Source organism: Umbelopsis ramanniana (assembly GCF_025399195.1).
Source record: "Umbelopsis ramanniana AG unplaced genomic scaffold K450scaffold_1, whole genome shotgun sequence".
NCBI classification, from domain to species: domain Eukaryota; kingdom Fungi; phylum Mucoromycota; class Umbelopsidomycetes; order Umbelopsidales; family Umbelopsidaceae; genus Umbelopsis; species Umbelopsis ramanniana.
The window spans coordinates 178230-199306 of record NW_026252087.1 but is presented as its reverse complement, the minus strand read 5'-3'; the positions used below and the strand labels follow the sequence as shown (position 1 = coordinate 199306).

Here is a 21077-nt window from a genome sequence, read left to right as displayed (position 1 = left end):
CGCAGCGAGTTCAATTAATAATCAAGAACAGTTTTGATGGTGACTCATTGGTAACAGTCAGATCAGACCAAAGCCACATGTCCGACCAATGTCGTCAATGCCACGTTGGATGCCTTTTAATACGATCTGTTAATACATTGATGATCTTATGCCATTAAGTGTAGTTTAACTGTATATTATCAGCATAGCCGTCTTGTACAAATGAACAGGTGCCAAGCTTCATCTTTACCTGATCGCGGGAAGTACGTCATTGAACAAATCCAAATTAGGACCATGTTTCTATTGGTACACGGTTGATCACAGTGAGTAAATACTGGCGTACTTACCCAATGGCAATCTTTCATGATAGGATGTAAACCAACACCTTTACTACGATATATTACACATTGGATGTATATATGCTATGTTGGTTGATGGATTCACACTTTATTCATCGGTCTCAGGTTTTCAATCACAGCCTTCACTAAGGAAAGTATATTTGAATCACCTATTGGAGCAATTTTTCCGGTACATTGAGAAATCTCCACAGTTCAGACTGTATCGTACGACATTGCTACAGTAAGATATAGTTTTATTCGTTAATGTTAATGAACAAAAAATTATACTCTATGGTGACAGCTAACTTTCACTAAAGCACGGCTAGCACTTTACAACCAAGCAGTATTGCCGTTCTGCGACAACAGTTTTCCGCTATCCTTTGGGCCTACAGAGGAAATCACCTTAAGCTGTTTGGTAACAGAGTCTTGAACTGTCAATGGCTTCCGATCCCAATCAGGTTGAGACTTGGCCCACTGTTCAAAAATAGCTTGCATTTTCTTTATATCCTCCTCTGAAGGCTGAGTTTGTTCCCCTTCCTTAGTGCTACTAGTATCCACAAGTCCTGGTGACAACGCCAAAACAACAAAGTCCTCGGCAGCCAATTCAGCAGCATACTTTTGAGCGATGTAGTTCAATGCAGCTTTGCTAACACCATAGGCTGGGATGCCTACAAATCCGGTGATTCGGGTGAACTCAAGGTCTCCTATTGCTGAAGAGATAAGGATGATTTTCTTTGCCTTGCCTTTACGCAGCAAGGGCAAAAATGCGTTGGTGGTGATGACTGCTGACACGGCATTCAGCTCAAAGTTTCCTTTAAGCTCTTCGACGAGGGTCGAAGGATCCCTGTTTGGATTAGCAAGAGAAGTGTCTGTTCCTATGTCTCCACCAGCGTTTTCAATGATATAGTCCAATGTGCCACCAGTGATAGCGGTAACACTTTCGGCTGCCTTTTTCATAGTCTCGATTGAAGTGACATCGCCTTCCACCACATGGACGTTAGGAAGATGAGTGATTTCTTGCAGATAGACGGACTTGGCAGCATTTCGGACAAGGGCAATGACAGTGTTCTTGGAGTCTTCGCTGAGCTGACGAATGAACTCGAGACCAATGCCTCTGGAAGCGCCTGTTACTAGGTATGAAGTCATGGTTGTGTTGTTTAAATTTGATTTTGATTTGGATATGGATATGGTTTTTTGGAGGGTTGAGCATGCTCGCTTTTTATATGGCAACGAGTTGGATTTTGTGCAAGTCAACGAAATAACATTAACACCAGCATTAATAATTTGTGTGATCGAGCTACAGTCAAAACGTAAGGCGCTGTGACTGGTTTTACGTAAATTGTACCTTTGACGTGCATGATACCTGATTCAATTTACGTTGTCAACATCAATCTCATGTAATCAGAACATTCTTGAACGTTGAATGATTAGAAAGCTTAAGTCTGCAAAATTACTTTCGTCTCAAAACAGCCTTTAAGGCAGGAGGCGGAAGCTAAAAGCAGAGTAGTTGCATTAACTCCAAGTGAACTAGAATTACAAAACTACCTATGATAAATGGCTAATATATTTCAAAAAACCTAACTTTGAAGCGATTTCATCAAAGACGTAGACTATATTTTCTGATCCATGTTATGAAATGAGCAGTTGAGCAAGTTCGCGGTTATTTTTCTGGCCATCATTTACCTCTGGGCTTCAAGAGGCATGTGACTTGGCAGAGAAAAGTTTAGGAGACTCGGAGTTGGAAATGGAATTCACACCTCGTCGCCAAAACACACTGCAATCTCGTTAATCGCACCGATAGTAAACGATGAATCGACAGCGGCAACAGCAGCGTGACTCAGGACAACAACAGCCTAGAGACGCCAAAATTATATCTCTATTGTTGCAATCACACGGTGTACACGACTTTGATCCCAAAGTTGTTCATCAGTTATTAGAATTTGCTCACAGTGCGTACCATGGCATCTTTTCGACATAAAATCCGAGCATGTGTGCCTAACTTTTCATTTTCACTTCAAGGATATACGTCAGATGTTTTTCAAGATGCTCTAGTGTATGCTGAGCATGCAGGGCGGCAGGATATTGATCTTGCTGACGTACAACTGGCCGTACAGGGACGTGTCAGTCACTCCTTCACCGCTCCACCACCTCGAGAAGTAAGTTCACTCGGTCAGCAAAGTGGATAGCATTCAAAAAAGGGAAATCTGATGAATTTTTTTTGTTCTAGTTTCTATTGGAACTTGCTCAAGAAAAAAACAAGGTGCCTTTGCCTCTCATTCCTGAGAAGTACGGTATTCGATTACCACATGAAAAACATTGTCTTACAGCGATAAATTTCCAAGTAACCCCCAATGTAAGTGAAATTGAAATATTACAGATACAGCGAAGGATGGAGGAGGTGACTGATCGCGTTTTGCGTCGCTATAGGCACCGCCGCCGCCTAAAAATCTCGTCTCGAAGCCCTCTGCAGACGACAGCCAGACTATACCACAACGAACGATGTCTGAAGATGCTGATATGCCCGACTACCAAGCGGAGGAAGCATCATTATCTTACCCAGGACCCGATCAAGACAATAGCATTCTGTCGAATTCAAAGCGAGGGCGGGAAACTATGGAGGATGATGATTATGATGATTAGAAAACCGAGATTAACCTACAGTAGTTTACTTGTGAACAATTTATGCTTCGAGTGAGGGCTACAGTAGGGCGAAGAGTGAGGCTCAGAATGCTCTTGAAGTGCAATTTTGTAAATATAGGCTTGTTTCGATTTTTTTTTAAAATTTCTAGCTTGATGATGCGCGAGGGATATCTTGCTATGATGGGTGTATGCCGGTTGTACTGGTATTGAAAATTTTGGGCAATCCGACGCTCGGTTCGTTAGAATAGTCCAGTCCAGTATGAAACTGCTTGGCGAGATACCGGTTTGTTTAATCATGACGATCACTTTCGGGTGTAAACGTGTTCCAGCTCCTTAAAATTTAGTCTAGGAAGTCGATATGGTCTTTGTGAATCAGCTTATCACGACGCTCGGTGCATCTAATACTGTCAAAGTCGTCAACACAAAATCATGATAGGCATTCGTGAATGCCTTTTTTTTTCAAATGGAAAAATCAGTAAGGGTTCAGCACGGCAAAAACAAGTTCAGATATCGTACAATTTAACTGTATTCCTGTATGGTATGGGCTCAACTTGTCCATCCATGAGCGAATGATTGCCTTCCAGCGCCAGGACTGTTCTGATGCTAACCAACCCGACTGACTGGTACAAGATGTTTTAGGAAAACGGTGTAGCCACCACATCTAGTCCATATTGTAAATGAATGGCATAAAGGCAACAGTTGATTGGTGAGTGTGAAGATACAAAGCTTATCAACACACAAAGAAGCAGGGTGAACTCTCCAGCTATATAGTAGGAACCAATTTACAAAAGCAAGTTACCGTTGGAATAAGTTTTATAGAAGTTCGACGGCAGCAGCATGCAGTTGGCTAAGCCTGGTGGCGCTAAACGGCATGAAGATGGTTGAAATTGAGCGCACGTTTTCCGTCAAGCTATTCACCAACAGACCCCTTGGCTATGTTTCAATATCAAGCAGTCGGATTTGGGCACATGTGGTTAATTGTGGTTAATTGCTTTGACTCATCATTCCGGGTCCAAAGTGCCAAAATGTGCAGGAGACCGCCTCTACTTTTACTTCACAACTTCACATGTAATTTATACCCATTCCGACCCTTCCTACCCACTGTGCATTACCAAATTTGCCTGCAAATAATCTGCTGGAACACTAACAAACAACAAATACGGAGAGCAAGTGAGAAGGTGTGCTTAGCTATTCTTATCAGTGCATGTCCAGCTTTTTTTGGTAAATCACCATCCGCATTATAAGTCGTTCGTCAGCACCCCCGCCTATCTATGACCACCTTTTTTTTTTTTTTTTCTTTGGGCAAAAACATAAGGTTAGTTCCACAAGATGTTGGCTGGAAACCCTTTTGTTCCCAACCGCTTGTTCTCCACGTCGAATTTTCCTTTTCTCACACTCATGTTGGAGTCTTCATGCTGTGCAAACAAATATCCCATATTAAGAAAGGAATTCAGTCCTCATTGATACGCGATCGCCAAAGGATGAACCAAACCTGGTGACTTTTTGTCATACTTTTTCCGATTTGATTTGCTGGCCAAAGAGTATTATAAACTTTCATTATATTTATGCTGTGGGCTCGAGCCACCACCCAAGTAGTTCCCCACACTTGGTTTAGACGGTTTGAAGGGCGTTTCTCTTGTTGCAAAAAGGCTCTCTAATCCACCAGCATGAAAAACGGAAGGTTAGCAGTTTCGGGATGGAGTGTGGCAAAAGGGGGGTGACTTTAGCCTTTCAGTCCTATCTTGTCCCTTTCTTTTGTCTTTCTCCTTTTGCTTGCATCTTAAAAAATTCTTTTACATTTGGGAAAAAAATACCGTATCTTGTTTTCTTCTTCTCTCTTTCTTATCTTTCCTCGCTGCTTGTTCTACATACATGAAAGCCTATATATGCGTCGATTATCTATCACATGATTGGGATTTAGATGATCTTATATTTGCCCATTCTCAAACTCGACAACAACTTTCTCAAACCGCCGTTCTGTTGTCGGCACCCGAATCATTTGAGAATCCTCGAGAACAACAACGTCTTGTTGGTGAGCGAAGTCGGTTAAGACGATTTGAAAATACCCTGTGGCGCCAGATAAGTTTGCGCTGCACATCTGGACTCGGTTCATCCAACTCAAAGATCAACCCTGTGTCTATCAACTGGTAAGAACAGAACAGACCGGATGTGGCGATTGTGAAATAGATTAATCTGCTGACAAAATTTTTTGCATGTTCTTCCAGGCAACGTGATAATGATATTACATGTAAGAAGAATATTCTCTTTAATTTTTTCTTTTTTACTTCAAGTGCTTGAGCTTGGTGTGCCGCCACTTGCATAGAATGAATCGGGTACTGGGCATGTGGTACTACGTTCGAGCTCATTGTCGCCGTGAATGCCAATTTAAGCTTAAAAAAAATATTTTTTTTTATATATATACACCAATCTGGAATAGTTCTAACCTCCATGTCATCGTGTTTTCATAGGGCTTTATGGGCCATTATACCGAAAAGATGATGACGATGATAACTTTGAAATGCGCCATGCTGCCGCCGATGGTTTGTTGACACCATCAACACAATCTTCCGCCACTGGATATTCGTCCCCCTCCGTTTCATGTCTTTCTCCCGCCACTTCAACAAGCTCATCGTTTGATACCCTGGATGAAGTAGCATCCAAATTGAAACCAGTGCTGAAACGAACCACGACTCCCGGGCTCTTGATAGACTGGTCTTTGCGCCATCCAAATGGCAACACCGCCACAAAAGATCTTCAGGAACCTGTTCGGCATCAGTCATGGCCTAGGGAGGTGGTGCATTTCAACCCAGATGTGATTGAAGTTCAATTTCTACCGGAATCACCTATCATTCAAGCGTTTCCTGATGACGTACTTTGGGACAGTGACGATGAAGATGCCGAAATACACAAACAATTGATTTCTCCAAGTCAGTCTGTTGTGATGTCTTACTGGGTTGAATTTTGGCGATCAGATAAAGAAGATGCAGCTTTCGATTTGGCGCCTAACCGGGGTGGACCTGTCGATCAGCCCCCCGAATCATTAACGGAGCTGGCTCTCCTACTTGTACAAATGGTACAAAGCCTTATCGCTCTTTGTGCTTCCTGGTTGCTGTATCAAAGCATTTCCGCTGGAATCGCTCCCATTGCATGGGTCACCAAAATGAAAATGCAACGCCATTCAGGAGCTAAAATGCAAAGCCGTCCACGGTCTCTTACCAACCTTTGATGTCACCCATTTCCTCGACAATATACATAGTTCTCTATAATCCTTTTTTCGGCGTTGGTCGCTGATAGCCGAAAAAAAAATCCTTGCACATAGTCATACAAAAAACCTTTATACATATACATTGGTTGGTTACCAGGTTGTTTTTCATTGTTTCCGTTTCTGTTTGTTTCTTTTTTGGTGGGGAAACAAGTATTTCTCATTTAAAAGAAGGCTACAATAATAAAAGGTGAGAGGTAGTGTGGATAAAATTTGTACAATTGATCCCATTTAGATAGAGTAAATTGGGGTTTTATAACCGTTGGAAACGATAGTGACATATGGATAATATTGAATGGGCGAGGTTAGGTTAGGAAAGTGGAACAAAGAAAAATACTACATGGATGAAGATCTGGTTGTGATATCGAAGGGTAAATACATGGAAACTAAATGGCATTTGGATACAAAGGGTTATGAAGGACAGTGTGGGAAGAAGTGGAGAACACATATACATGAAAAAAGGGGAGATATGTCCAGAATATATCAAAAAAATCGGATCACTCAAACCCTGTCAATGTCATCCTCATGGCTCAAGCTTATTTTCTGGATATTCGACGAAAAGGTGTTTTGGCGGCATTTTTCATCTTGTTAAAAAGGTTGCTAAGCTTTGTACTGCTCCCTTTGGACGACACATCAGATTTCGACCACGATTGAATGGAAGGTTCAGGAGTAGCGTAGAGTTCATTTACTGGAGTTCGTCGACGAATGACAGGAGCAACATGAATCATAGCTTCGCTCGGAATGGGACGCGGAATAGCCGGGCTAGGTGATCGCCATAAAGTTTCGACTCGCACAGACTCAACAAGAGCTCTAATGTTACGATGTTGCTCCAGTAGTTTATTGGGAGGAGTCTTGTTGTTCATGCGTAATTGAGGAACTATATGGTCGAATACAGTTGCAAAAAACTCTTCTCTAGCCCAATCCACCGGTGTCGGCTGTCGTTTGGACGGAGATGCCTGCATTTTTGGTGTGGGCGATGCAGACGGAAAAAAGAGGGGAGAAGGTGTCGGCACCAACATGTTTTCGGGATATCGTGTGGCCATGATATTTGAAAAAAATAGAGCAGAAGGAAGAAGTGGTTTGCTACTGAAAATGATCAGCTTGTTTTCAAGTAATCCAAGTTTATATTCAAAGAAAGGAAATAGCGACTGTGGTGTAACGAAGTACCGACACCTGACCATATAAAGCTGTCCCGAACAATAACATGACTGAGTGCTTTCAGCTCGGCAAGGACGCTGGTTGCACCCGCCAACAACCTCGTGAAATGAAGAGGATGGGCAAGATTGAGTACTATTGTTCTGATCAAAGTGTAAGAGAAAACAAATATAATTTTTATTACATTAATGTAACGACAAAGAGTGAGAAATGAATATAAGCAGCATTTATAGTGGCTTTTATTAACACAATTCTATATGTCAAAGGCTTCGCTCAGACATCCACTGCACTGTGGGACATGATGGAATTCAGAAAATCGAGGCTTTTGAAGTGGTGGTATCCTTCCTAAATTCGGGCTGCGGTGCTTTCCAACCGCTTCAGGCTCTTGGTGATGGCTAAGTTCTTCTTCATCACCATCAGATTGGTCAGTATCGGTTTGCCCATCATCCGATACCCAAAATCCTCTCTCGCTGACGGGACTTAACCCATTCTGAGCTAATTTATCTTCAGCAAGTTTCCTTTTCTCAAAAGCTTCGGTTAAATCTAGATGAAGTTCATCAATTTGAGCTTGCATTTGTTGTTCTATTTCGTCTTCCCGATCCAGTTGACGTTCCCGTACCGCCGTAAGCTCTCCTCTAATGGTATTGAACGCACCGAGTTGTCGTTCTAGACGGCTCTCACTGTCTTGGACTTGCTGGCGAAGTTGTTTGACTTCAGCTTCATATTTCTCTTCAGTTGCCTTCATGTGGTTTCTAAGACTTTGCAGCTCGTCCTCAGGTACTTGGCTGGCCAACAATACCTCTTCTTGTTTTCGCGCTTCAGAAACCTGTGCTTTCAGGTCAGAAATTTGCGAAAGTGCTTCTTTCAATGAAGATTCTGCGTGTTCAAGTTCAGCACGTAGGCTATTTTCCGTGGCTTCCCTATCCTGTGTGATCGACAAAAGCTTCGCATCAGAAGTTGCCAATTCTTGCTGTGATCGGGCAAAATTTGCTTCCAATGTAGTAAGTTTCTCTGCCATGTTTTCGATGTCACGCTTACAGGCAGCTAGCTCGTCTTGTGACGTAGTGGCAGTTTCTTCCATAGCTTGTCGTTCACGTTGAGTATCTGATAGTTGAGCACGAGTTTCAGAGATTTGAACGTTGGTGTCATCCAGCTGCTTTTGTAGTATCTCCAAGGCACTCTGGTGTTCAGCTTTTGCGTCTTCGAGCGTTACGTTGGCTGCCTGAAGTCTCTTTTCGCTCTGCGCATAATCTTTTTTGATTGTTGCTACCTCAGCTTCCAGATCCGACGCTCTGTGTGCCATCTCTTTGTACGACGATTGGACATCGGCCAAGTTATTTTCATGAGAGAGCTTGGATGCTTCATGTTCTTGCTTGAGTTTCTCAAGTGCACTTTCTCGTTCCTTCAAAGCGGCTGTAAGTTGACTATATGCTGCTGAGTGGTTCTCACCAGTTGCTTCAAGTTCTGATCTTAGTCCACTCAACTCCAACTGCAAAGCATGGATCTCGGCGGTTTTTTCGTCACTGTTGGCGGTCAGATCTGTGTGACCCACACTGTAAGTCACGGAACATGATCAACTCATTTCTGTGCAATTAAATAAACGCTTACCTTCGATCTTGCGATTCCCTTGAGCCAACTGCTCTTCGACATTGCTCAGTTGGTCTTTCAAATTAGAGACAGTGCTTTTTTCGGCTGATAAATCTTGAGACAAAGCGTCAACTTGACTATTTGACTCTCTCAACTGTTCCAAAACAGAGTCGTTCTCCTTTTGAAGCTTTTTGTTCTTGTGCGACTGGTCATCGATCGTTGACTGCAGTGATGTCCGTATGTCCTCTAATTCTGTCATCTTAGATTCAAGCTTTAATTGCAGCTGCTTCGCGTGTTCGTCATTTTTGGCAATGATGGTTCTTCGTTCCGCTTCGGCCGATGATTGAGTTTCAACAAGTTGCGCTTTTGCTTCCGCCAGTTTGTTCTCATTCTTGGCAAGATCAGCATGCAGCTTGGTGATTTCCTCAACTTGTGACGAGATTTGATGTTCAAGCTGAGAGATTTGTTGGTCGCGGGCTACCTGAGTTTCATGTTGCTGCTGCAATTGAGATTGGTGCTGGGAGATAGTATCCTCCAATTCTGATCGAAGTTTGTCGCTGGTCATGGTGTGCTCGATCAACATGGAATCGATTTTGGCTCTTGCCGACGTCAAATCACTTTCTACTATAGCTTTGTCCTTTTCGAGATTTGAGATCTTTGATTGAGAATCCAGCATTTCTTTTCTGTATTCTTCTTTGACATCATCCAGCTCGGACTGAAGGTCGCCCTTTGCCTTTTGCAAATCAGATACCTCGTTTGCTAACAATTGTTTCTGATCCTCGAATTCCTTCTGTTGCGTTTTATGTTGTAAAATTTTGGCTGCAAGGCGCTTGGATGTAGCCTTACTGTTTTGGTTCAGTTTTTCATGTTCAAGTCGAAGGTTTGTAAGTTGTTCTTCCAATAAGCTGTGGTTGGACTGGAGGTCATCCAATAATGATTGTCGATGATCTAGATCTTGTTGAAGCAAAGAGGTTTGGCTTTCTGCTTGTTCAAGAGCATTCTTCAGCTCTGTAATGCTCTTGTCATGCGTTTGACGAAGGTCATCCATCTCCTCCACCAAGGACTGCTGCTTTCCATTTGCTTCCAGCATATTTTTTTCATGCTCAGCTTGAGCACTCGCCAATTTGTTTTGTTCAAGAACCACTAAAGCTTCCGCTGCTTCAAGTTTTTCGCGTACAGTCGAGTGTTCACCAGTCAATCGTTCAATTTCCTTAGCAGCATCCTTTTGGTTCGACTCAGCCGTTTGTTGATGAAGAGACAATTCAGTTCGCAACTCGTCCTCTAAATGTTGCTTGGCCAACTGTGCATCTTCCAGTTGTTTGCTGAGTCTACCGTTGTCCACTTGATATTCACCTAGCTTCGATTCGAGCTGCTGGATTTCATTTTTCAATTCGACTTCATTTGTCTTCAATTGTTTCAGCTCAGCATGTAACGTCTTTGCCTGCTGATCAGCTGTCTTCTTAGATTCCTCTAGTGAGGACAATAATGCCAACCTTTCTGCATCCAAAGACTTGGCTTCTTCCTGTGACTTCTCCAGACTCAATTTGATCTTGGCTATTTCTTCGTTGTGAGCAGTTTTCAAACTGGAGATTTCTTCACTTAAAGCGTCCTTTTCAGTTGTTGAGTTTGTTAGGTCTTGCTCCAACTTTGCAATTTGAGAGGTCGAATTGGTAATTTGCTCTTGCAAGCTTGTCTTGGTAGCTATGTACATTGTGATATCAGCCTCCATTGCTTGCTTCTCAGTTGTTAACTGTTCAATTTCAGCACGATAACCTTCGCACTCTGTGTTGATCCTCTGAAGCTTTTCGCTGACTTCTTCAAGTTGTTGAAGGTTGTTGGTGGCAATCTTCTCCTGTTTGTTAACTTGTGCTTGCAGTTCATGAATACGCTGCTCCTTGGTCTCTGCTTCCTTTGCTGCGGTATCATTACTTTGTTGCAATTCAGCCTTGACCGCTTGCAGTGATTGAGAAAGTTCATCATTTTGAGCCGTTTTCGTAGAATTAACATGTTCAAGGTCATTAATCGTCTGCACGTTTTGCGAGTTTTGAGACTCCAGATCTGAAGCAATGGACTAAAGCGTTGTATATTAGCTTTACAAATATCTGAATTTACTTAACCCTCTGCTGGATGTTCATGGCTTACCTTGAGCGTTTCAAGCTCCATCTCCAATTCAGACTTTTGCTGCTCTATCTCCTTTTTGGCTGCGTCGATTCTTTGGATATCATTCTTCATCTCGTCTAAACTGGCCTGGAGTTCTTCCTCTCGCTTCAAAGCATCTTGGGCAGCTCTATCTATGGCAGCTTTATGGCTAGATTCTGTTTCATCCTTTTCCTTTGCTGTGTTAGCGCGGAAGGTTTCGAAATCCTGCAAAGCCTGTTCAAGCTGAGATGCTGTATCTGCCTTAGAATCACTCAGCTCATTGATATTGGCAACATGCTGCTCCATTTCACTCTGCAACGTTTGCAAACTTGCTTGAAGTTCTTGTTCTCGATGTAAGGCTTGTTGGGTTGCTCTATCCATGGCTTCTTTATGCTTTGAGGCTGATGCTTCTTGTCCCTTCAGCATGTCGGCGCGATATGCTTCAAATTCTTGCATAGCCTTTTCTAATTGTGACGATGTGTCAGCCTTGGAATCACGAAGCTCGGTGATACTGGAGACGTGTTGCTCAATTTCATTTTCCAACTCCTGCAACTTTGCTTTCATTTCTTTCTCTTGGCTCAAAGAGTCTTGTGTTGCTTTCTCCATGACTTCTTGATGCTTTAGGAATGTAGCTTCTTGCTCCTTCGAGACTTCGGTACGGTAGGCTTCAAATTCCTGCAACACCTTCTCAAGCTTGGATGAAGAGTCGCTGTGAGATTCACGTAGCTGGTCAATAGTTGAAACATGTTGTTCGATCTCATTCTCTAACTTCTGCAGACTATTTTGAAGTTTTTGTTCACGGCTTTCGGCTTCTTGAGCTGCCTGATCCAGATCTTCTCTATGCTTCAAAGACATAGCCTCTTGTTCCTTCAATGTATCAATGCGATGAGTTTCAAGGTCTTGTAATACTTTCTCAAGTTGGGATGATGTGTCGGCGTGTGATTCACGTAACTGAGCAATGTTGGATACATGCTGTCCTTTCTCAGTTCCCAACTTCTCCAAGCTTTCTTGAAGTTCTTTTTCGCGATCCATGGCGGCTTGAGCTGCATTTTCCATAGCATTTTTGTGTTTAGCTGAAGTCGCCTCCTGTCCCTTCTCTGTCTCAGTGCGATATGCTTCAAATTCTTGTGAAAGCTTGTTCAGTTGCAATGATACATTTTCTTCAGATTTCCGTAGCTGCGTGATGTTGGCTAAGTGCTGTTCAATCTCTGCTTGGGTTTTCTCCTTTTGTTTCATTACACTGTCGTACTTGCCCTTCAAAGCGATGAGCTCTTTTTGCAAGCTATCCTTCTCGTTTTCGATCTGTTCGGTAATAGATTTGGCGTTGTCTACATTCTCTTTGAGTGCCGACAACTGTTCTTCTTTCTCCTTGATAGCTTGCTCTTGCTGTGCTACTGTTTCACGTAACGTTACTGTGAGTTTCTCGACCTCTGATACTTCGCTTTTTAGCTTATCTGTCGCTTCATCCCATTCAGTCTTCTCTTTGTTATGGGACATGATCAAATTCTGCAATTTAGCATCATTGTCGCTTGTGCTTGAATTCAAAGTTTCATTCAGGCTGTCAAGTGTTGCTTGCAGACGTTCTGTTGCTGCCTGCTCCGCAGTTAAGTTATTCGATGCCTCTTCTTCTTTCTTTAGAAGTTCGCTAATTTGTGCTTCCAATTTAGGTATTAAACCAGACTTCTGTTGATGCTCTGCTAGTGCCGTGTTGACATCCTCAAACTTTTGCCGCAAAGATTGGTGATCTTCTCGAGCCTTTTCAATTTCCTGGTCTTTGAGGGAGATCGTTTGTTGAGCCGTATCATGTGCTTCCTGTATCTGGTTGACCTTCGCAACATGCTCATCCAGCGATTGCTGGCTGCTCAATTTTTGCTGGTCGAGTTCATTCTTAATTGCCTGTAATTCCTCCTCAGAAGCCCGAAGTTTCGCTTGCTGGTCTTCCAGTAATTTCTTTGCACCGGTCTCATTGTCATCCTTCATCTGTTTGAGATTGGCTTCAGCTTCCGTGAGTTTTGTCTTGAGTTCCTCCTCTCTGGACTTTAACTCAGAAATGGCCTCATCATGAGACTTGGTCATATGCTCGTGTTGGCTCTTGTTGTTCATCAACTCCGTTTCTAAAGTTTGAATTTTGCTCAACAGGTCCGCTTTCTCTCTTTCAGCCTTTTCCGAAACTTCTTGAACTGCGTTTTGGTCCGTGGATGATTTCTCATTTAGCTGACGCTGTTCATCCAGCTGTTTCTTTATAGCTTCAAGTTCATTCTTCATAAGTTGCTCTGATGTCTTATGTTCCTTATGAGCTCTCTGAAGTTGAGCTTGTGCCTGAATAAGTTTGCGTTCAAAGTCGGATCTAGATGAGTTGGCCTTTGCAATGAGTTGCGATTGAGATGCTTTGGCAGAGCTTTCATTCGTTTCATGCTCCTTAATGGTGGTCTTCAATTCCTCTACTTGTCTTGCCAAGTCTTCTTTTTCTTTCTTCACAGCGTCATGTTTTCCCTTGAAGTCTCTATACTCTTCGGAAGCCTTGTCTCCTTCCGCTTTTTGATCTGCTAAATTCTGGGAAGCTGTCTTCAATTCTTTCTCAAAATTTTCCGTCTTCTTTGCCAGTTCAGCTCTAGCGGTATCCAATTCTGCAAGTGCAGAGTTAAGAGATTGTTCAAGCTTTTGTTGCATCGATTTGGCTTCGTTGGTAGTGGATGCAGACGAATTCATCAATTCATCCCTCTCAGCTTGCTGACGATTCAGTTCATCAGTTTGATGGTCTATTTGTTGCTGCATGTTGTCAACTTGCCGAGTCAGCTCGCCTATCTTGGCTCTGTAGCCTTCAACATCCTCTTGAACATCGTCTTTTGCCGTTAAGTAGTGGTCATCAGGCAGTACTTTGCCCTGCAAAACAAATGATACATGTCAATTGCGCCGTCCGCTGACCCAAAATTCTCGACAATATGTCTACCTCTTTTCCATTAAGATCTAGCTTGTCGTTTTGGGTTTCTGAATGCTCAATCTCATGCCTGTTTCCATCTTCTGCCTTGTGCAGATCCGCTTCCTGGTCCCTGTCAAAGTGTAAAGCGACGTGTCAGAGCAACCGGCAGTTAAGGCACTTGCCATTCTATAGAGGCCTTACAAAACACCATGAGAAGCTGTATTGCCTGCTGCTTCAGACACAATGCTTGAGTTGGTGCTGTCTCGTCTAGTATTAGTTTTAGCTACATTGATCTGTGGCGATCCTCCTTCCGCTCGTTTAGATTGAAACTTCTTGAGCTGATGTTGCGCGACACTGGTTAACTTGAGGTGATGGTCCTACTGTACTAGTCTAATGCTTTACCTTCTTCTTTGCAGCCAAGAGTTTTGCTTTACGAGCAGCCTCATCGTCTTCCATATCTGCCATTGGCTTCTGGATTCAAGAACCTGTATTAGAGCCTGTGACTGCACTGGGGGGGGGGAATTTCTGCTGCAAACAACCACCGCCACGTTGAAGGTCAACTGTAAAACTGATGATACCTAACATAAAATTTCGAAAAAATAAATAATAAGGATATGAAGGCTCCAAAGTCTATAACGTATCAATGATACTCGAGGCACCACATTGTTAACACGTTATGTTTACAGATCTACTCAAGTTCGGCGGCCAATTCAATCCGAGGAAGCTTTAGACTTAAAGTTCAGTCCATATATCCAACGTGGTAGATATGGTCGTCTTTATAAAAAGAGAATCATCATACACTTTGATGAAACCAAAGAAACTCTTCTGTCCTCGCAGTGCCGTCAGCTCTCTTTCAGTTTTTTAGAGGGAACATCTTAGGCGGAGAACGAAGAAATTCGTAGTCGCGTGCAAATTTTCTGTCCAACTTATTCGAAGCTACATGGATTACTGATGGATGCAGCTCATTCGCCAATCTCCCGGCGAAGGAGTCCGCCTCATGTCGTCTTTTTGGTTGACACACAATTGACTGAAAATAGCAACCTTTCATACGAACAGCAAGCAATCGACATCCGGTTCGGCATTCTCCGCGTTCTATTGTACTTTTATACTTGCATTGACCGTAGAATGACTTGGGGATACCAGTTTTTCGATTCCGAAAACAGTAGCAGTACATTGAGGTTACAGAATCACTTTCAAGAGTTGAGTATATCTGCACTGGATGCATTCTTCAATGCCTTTACTTCCGAGCTTGAAATATCAGTTTCCAAACAACGGGACAAGCTTTCCAGCACACCTGATGACGAGTCACCCTTTGCGAGACTAAAGCAAGCCTTAGCTCAAGCACTTTCCGATTTTCAATGGAAAGATATTGATATTGCATACCTTGCATCTCCTGGCCGACTGAGAAGAACACCACGATCGATGCGGCAAATGAGGAACGGTCCATTAGAGACAAGAAATCACATTTATGTCATATCTTCCATACCACAAACGTATTCTGATCTTATGTGGTATTTCCATGGGCGTAGTGAGACAGCTGTTCAAACCCATTTGACAAGAGAGGGTGACAAAATGAAGATCGTCAAACTAATGGATAACGCTGCTATGGAAATGAGGAAGACGCTATGGGATGGGTTTATCGATCATAGGATTGCGCTCAATTGGATGGACTTGCGGTCGAATCAGATAGAAGATCTCTCAGGTGAAGGCGAGGTTAGTGAAATAGATATACATTTTACAAGTGTGTACAAGGTACTGAGCTGTCTTTTCTAGGACATTCAACTTTTCATTGGTACCTCATTCCAAGCAATTGCCAAAATTTTTGGAGGCTATTTGATACCGTTCTCATTGCTTCAGCAAGATAGAGCTGAAAGATATGGGTACTCCATTCAAAGCATACTGTGCCATTATACTTCAAAAACTATAGACACGTCCAGCCAATTCGCACGCAATAGAAAAGGAACAGGAAACATAACGAAACCTAGTCTGTACGATATAACGCAGGGTATACAAGCGGTACGAAATGTAGCATGGACAGGAGATCTCATTCTTAACGAGGAACTATTGACGCAAGGTGTATCGAAAATTAATTTGCTTGTACATAATTTACTACGGTAAGTGGACCCTGCATAACGTGTATGCGCAAGTGTTTCGCCACTTATCTTGAAATTCATTAGACCACAGCTGTCGAATGCGTTAATCGAGATGGCTGGTTCAGAAAAAGACAGTGTAGTGTCAATGGAAAAGCGTCTACAAAATATTACGTCTATGAAAGGGTTTTTATTGCTGCCGGCAGCATATATACCAGTCAAATGGCAACTGAGCGATAGCGACAAAACAGCAATACCTACCGGGATCAACGAGCATTTTCTTTGTACATTTAATCACAACGGAGACAGGCGTGCGCTCAGTGAATTTGAAACACTGATTTCGACAATGAATCAAAGCAACCAAGTTCTCATAGTTCGCCTAGAGTTTCAAGATATCAAGATGGAAGGCTTTGAATATGCAGTGATTCAACCCTTGGCTCACCTATGTGCAACAATTGGATTTCTCAAGTGCCAAACGGAAGAACTACTGGCATTAACCAGATTTGATCAAGCTATAGAAACAGAAACTGGCGATGATGGGCATGGAACAACGATGTTTGATCCTTGGGTATCGACTGGGCTCGAATTCTTTGGGGACGAAGTGGATGAGTCCTTGGTCCTCTTTTCCATAGACACTCACATGCCAGCAGAGTTGAAAAGCGCTATTGCAATTGAGGCAGCCTCCCAAAGGTATTTTATCGTGATACACCACACTGTTGGCAAGCTTGATTGCTAAATCGTAGTATACTTGCGTTTTAGCGCTATGGACGCGACACTGACTATTGATTCATTATCACTTGCCACTAATGAAAACGAGATGGATGGAATGGACCTTCCCGAAATTCTGGATAGGGTGATTGAAATCAATGATAAACCAGCCAGTTTAGAGGAATTTCAGTCGTATTGGATTGAGATGTATTTGCCATTTCTATATCAAACGTCTGTAAGTATGCTCGTAGCGGTATTGAATACATTCCGAATTTTTATTAATACAATGATAGATCGAGCCAGATATCATCGCCGGACGACTTCAGACCTGGGTCAACTATTTGGAGCATTCAGTAAAAATTACGGTAAGCCACTATGTCTATACAAAAGCGCCTACAAATTATACGGTATATCTTAATAACGATATCGTAGCCTACGGATATTTTAAATGCCCTCAAACTTCTTCCAATGAGCTTTCATAGCTTTGATGCCAAACATAAGGAAATTTCGAATGCTAGCGGAATCATCACGGATGAGCTTGCCCCACATTTGGTGGATGACGAAGTGGATTTCTTGCAAAATTGGAAGCAAACCCGGCAACTTGATTCCAAAAGCCTTAGAATTTTGAAAATCAAAGAGTAAGTTGCTCAAGGCGTTGATATAGCCATAACGTTAATGTACCTAACGGCTCTGTAGTGCTCAGCTGCAAATTGTGGTCATGCTCAAAATCATGGAGCTAGAGAAGAGATTTATGACTTTAAACAAGATCGAGTTGCCCAAGCCTCAGAAAAGAAAAACCAAGAAGAAGAAGGCGCAAGGGAAGGAAGACCTCGACCAGCAGCTTGAATTGTACTTTGAAAGGTTATGTATTTGGGACTCTATGATGGACACCAGCCAATCAGCCAACGATGCAACAACACCAAAGCTACTACAAAAAGGTACCGATGATATCATTCTCCATTTGCGCTCTCTATGCAAATGTCTCAGCGATATGTAAGTAAGACACAAAGTGCTGTGTAGATGGAGATAGTTATTAACTTTCATGTGATACAGCTATCGACCAATACTTCCCGACACTATCGATAAGCTTTGGTCAAGATGTGGAGGAGAGGAGGAACTTCTGACATTCGAAACAGGGCGTATGGCTTCGTCTGGCTCAGCGACGAAAGCGGCACTATCTGCGGAAAAGATTACTAAATCAAACAAGAAGCTGCCAATGGATGTTGATGCTCGTGTTAAGCTTCTTGAATCCAGAATTCGAGGTCCAAGCACTGAAACTGCGGTTACGGACGCTGCGTGGGCTACAAAGAGTGATAGCAAAAGTGTACCAAAACAAATGCCAACATCATCCAATATTAATCTCTTGTCGGGCAGCCGGAAAGCACCATCATCAACCATCAATTTGCCCTTCATGAAAAGAGAGATTGAAATGACGAAGAGTCTAAGTTCCTCTTCAAAGACCAAGTCCAAGCCAAGTAACATGTCCTCTACTCAATCCAAGGCAAGCGGTTCGCGACGAAAGATAACTACCCCAAAGAGTAAGTATAGGACTGGATGTGTAAGCGATTGACATGTGTTGTGGCTAATCCTTAGCGCTGCTAGAGATACCAATGGCGATAATGGATGGCAGGAATACAGAAACTGTGGTTTTGCGCAAACGCACAGCATTATCACCCACAACGCCAAGAACAAGAGCAGAGCGAGATTTTGGTTTACGATTAGCTAGGACGCCAACTAAGAGCCCGTCCTTTGTGGTAAGACAGAATATGGACGCTTTTTTATGCGTAGTATCTAATGTCTAACTATCTTCCATAAAGCCGATGACTGCTAAACGATCTACAGATGGCATAGATGGGCCTGTAATATCATCTCCACGGAAGCTCATGCGTACACTTACTGGAAGTAGATCACCAACTGCTCAGCGACACCGAACATCTCTACCGATATCTCGCATTCGCCTGAGTCCTAGTTCACCATCGCACAATAGGATCAAGCAAACAAAGCCGGCTGATCTTACTGAAATTGCACCGAAGAGAGACCTGTTCACATCCTTTTTGCAAGCCTCCGCGCATTCAAATGACAAAGATGAAGCTTAGTAGAACATTGAATACACCGCAAGTACATCAGGTTTCCACTTTCACAGATTGCTGCACTCTTGCATTGATGTACATATTCACAACATACACTTGATTTTGCATGTAAAGTAATTGTTTAAATATATTTTTGTATGCCATTGCTACCCGATTGATAATAAAGGTATACGAAATGCCATACAACTGATGTGACCTACAACTTGGATTTCAACTTGAGTTTTGCGCCGAAACGTTGGATATCGTCAACCAACAGCCCAGATTGCTCCATCGCAGCAAAATGCCCTCCCTAGTCGATGGAGTAAAAAGTCAGCATATAAAAAAACATTTTCATAAAAGTCACTGCCCAATGAACATTACCACTGAGTAGCTTGTGTACTGCTGGAGGTCGTAACCGGGTTTAAGCCAGTCCTCCGGGGCTTTGATAATTTCGTTTTGAAAAACTGCTGCTGCTGTGGGGATTCCAACCTTCTGAATATTAATCTTGCCTTCACCCAGGTTGAAATATTCATAATAGATGCGAGTAGAAGAGGAAATAGTGTTTGTTGTCCAGTATACCATAACATTAGTGAGGAACTCATCATAGGAGATAGTGGAGGGTAAGTCGGCGTCGTCCGAAGAACCCTCATGGTACGTCCAGACATGAAACTTTTCTAGTATCCAAGCTATCAAGATATGGTTCAGTATCTATTATCATGTCCTCTTAACATTTCTATTTATCAGTTTCTTACCCATCAAGCCAACAGGACTGTCAGTAAGACCGAAACTCAAGGTATAAGGGCGTGTCGCTTGTATGGCGCGATAGCCTGCGTCCGAGTCCCAAGTGGCGTTCGCAAAGCCCGTTCCCATCAAAACCTTTGGCTTTTCCGGGTAAAAGTAGTTAAAACCCGTGAGCGCAGAAGCTATCATTCGAAGTACTGAAAGAGGTCGAATAATTACATTGGTCGGTGTTGGCAAAGGCGGCATTGGAATTGGCATATTCGTATGGTAGCCTTTGCAGTTCTTGGTATGGTAGATAGCTAGAAATCGGCCAATCAGACTGCCCCAATCTCCACCTTGAGCAACTATCCTAAAATGTCAGTGACCAAAAGTTCCTACCATCGCAAAGTGATATTTCACCTACTGTATTCATTGTATCCGAGGTTGACCATGATTTGATTGATGGTCTTTGCCGTCTCAGCTAGGCCGTAGCCTTTCTGCGTAGGAGGGTCAGAGAACCCGAATCCTGGCAACGAGACAACTACCACATGGAATGCCTAGTGGTGAAGTATTATTTCTTTGTCAGATGTATAGCTATTATAGAGTTTTTGATGTACCTGCTTTCCATCAGCACCATCGCGGAGCGGGGCAATAACCTTCCTGAACTCGCAAAAAGATCCTGGCCATCCGTGTATAAGTACTAAGGGTTTTGCTTGAGGCTGGATAGATGGTTCGTGTATAAGATGCATTTTCAAGCCATTGACATTCATTTTGTAGTGATGGAAAGAGTTCAGCTGAGCACGTTCTCGTTCCCAGTCAAACTTGTTAAGCCAGTGGTCTACTACTCGTTTCACTGCCCAAGAAGGTGCTCCATAAGACCATCCTACGTTTTGTGACTTGTCCAATTCTTGGGGCCAAGTGACAGACTGCAGGCGTTCATTTAATGAATGCTTCTGATCATCAGTCAGGGGAGGTACTTCGAATGGTTCTAGTAGAGAACTCATATTGCAACGAAATGAAGAAAGAAAAGGAGAATAATGAAGCTGCGTGTCAGCAGTAACTCTACAAAAGGAGAAACTCCGCTCCCCACACTTCAACGTGTTGACTCTCTTAGGTGCTACGCAATTTGAACATTTCAAAGGCGCAAAACTCTTGGAAACTTGGTATAGCAACTTTGGTGAAAGGGTATTTGGCCGCTTTTGCACAGTTTCATATATGAAAGATAGATTGCTACAAGATTGCCGCTTCAGACTAATTGGTTAGCTATCTCATCTTCTTAAAGAGCCATTAAGGATTTCTAATGAAAAATCAGAACATAATGAGAAATACTTCATAGTGGAAAAGTAAGGTCAAAAGCGATAGCCATTGTCTTGTTCTCGAGGAGACGGTTTTTGACTGGTCAGAGCAAGTCAGAGTTGCCTGAAAGTTGAATTTGTAAAAGGCAGTCACAAAATCGCTACTTCGCTTTTT

At 42.7% G+C, this 21077-nt stretch overlaps 8 protein-coding genes across 8 annotated transcripts; 3 read left to right on the top strand and 5 right to left on the bottom strand.

Annotated features, from left to right (window-relative positions):
* Positions 1-543: 543 nt before the first annotated feature.
* K450DRAFT_216745 (uncharacterized protein) lies at positions 544-1524 on the bottom strand. The gene has a single exon (XM_051584921.1). It carries the CDS (start codon positions 1461-1463, stop codon positions 648-650), a length of 816 nt encoding a protein of 271 aa, XP_051449525.1. The 5' UTR covers positions 1464-1524; the 3' UTR covers positions 544-647.
* Positions 1525-2077: 553 nt separating this feature from the next.
* On the top strand, positions 2078-2965 carry K450DRAFT_216744 (uncharacterized protein). Its single transcript, XM_051584920.1, has 4 exons — positions 2078-2266; positions 2337-2473; positions 2545-2670; positions 2745-2965. The coding sequence occupies exons 1-4, from the start codon at positions 2125-2127 to the stop codon at positions 2955-2957; spliced, it is 618 nt and encodes a 205-aa protein (XP_051449524.1). The 5' UTR covers positions 2078-2124; the 3' UTR covers positions 2958-2965.
* On the bottom strand, positions 2966-3407 carry K450DRAFT_216742 (uncharacterized protein). Its single transcript, XM_051584919.1, has one exon. It carries the CDS (start codon positions 3252-3254, stop codon positions 2973-2975), a length of 282 nt encoding a protein of 93 aa, XP_051449523.1. The 5' UTR covers positions 3255-3407; the 3' UTR covers positions 2966-2972.
* A 1235-nt stretch (positions 3408-4642) lies between these two features.
* Positions 4643-6435, top strand: K450DRAFT_216738 (uncharacterized protein). The gene is made up of 3 exons (XM_051584918.1): positions 4643-5104; positions 5183-5205; positions 5426-6435. The coding sequence occupies exons 1-3, from the start codon at positions 4830-4832 to the stop codon at positions 6181-6183; spliced, it is 1056 nt and encodes a 351-aa protein (XP_051449522.1). The 5' UTR covers positions 4643-4829; the 3' UTR covers positions 6184-6435.
* Position 6436: 1 nt separating this feature from the next.
* Positions 6437-7299, bottom strand: K450DRAFT_216734 (uncharacterized protein). Its single transcript, XM_051584917.1, has 2 exons — positions 6804-7299; positions 6437-6690 (listed from the first exon to the last, which is right to left on the bottom strand). Exons 1-2 carry the CDS (start codon positions 7260-7262, stop codon positions 6631-6633), a joined length of 519 nt encoding a protein of 172 aa, XP_051449521.1. The 5' UTR covers positions 7263-7299; the 3' UTR covers positions 6437-6630.
* A 216-nt stretch (positions 7300-7515) lies between these two features.
* On the bottom strand, positions 7516-8950 carry K450DRAFT_216733 (uncharacterized protein). The gene has a single exon (XM_051584916.1). It carries the CDS (start codon positions 8675-8677, stop codon positions 7628-7630), a length of 1050 nt encoding a protein of 349 aa, XP_051449520.1. The 5' UTR covers positions 8678-8950; the 3' UTR covers positions 7516-7627.
* A 5944-nt stretch (positions 8951-14894) lies between these two features.
* On the top strand, positions 14895-19198 carry K450DRAFT_216718 (uncharacterized protein). The gene is made up of 10 exons (XM_051584915.1): positions 14895-15733; positions 15794-16134; positions 16198-16800; positions 16870-17053; positions 17112-17183; positions 17251-17456; positions 17515-17811; positions 17872-18356; positions 18421-18572; positions 18636-19198. The coding sequence occupies exons 1-10, from the start codon at positions 14972-14974 to the stop codon at positions 18912-18914; spliced, it is 3381 nt and encodes a 1126-aa protein (XP_051449519.1). The 5' UTR covers positions 14895-14971; the 3' UTR covers positions 18915-19198.
* Positions 19007-20759, bottom strand: K450DRAFT_216717 (uncharacterized protein). Its single transcript, XM_051584914.1, has 6 exons — positions 20225-20759; positions 20032-20164; positions 19848-19972; positions 19640-19769; positions 19269-19573; positions 19007-19197 (listed from the first exon to the last, which is right to left on the bottom strand). The coding sequence occupies exons 1-6, from the start codon at positions 20609-20611 to the stop codon at positions 19105-19107; spliced, it is 1173 nt and encodes a 390-aa protein (XP_051449518.1). The 5' UTR covers positions 20612-20759; the 3' UTR covers positions 19007-19104.
* Between the last annotated feature and the right edge of the window lie 318 nt (positions 20760-21077).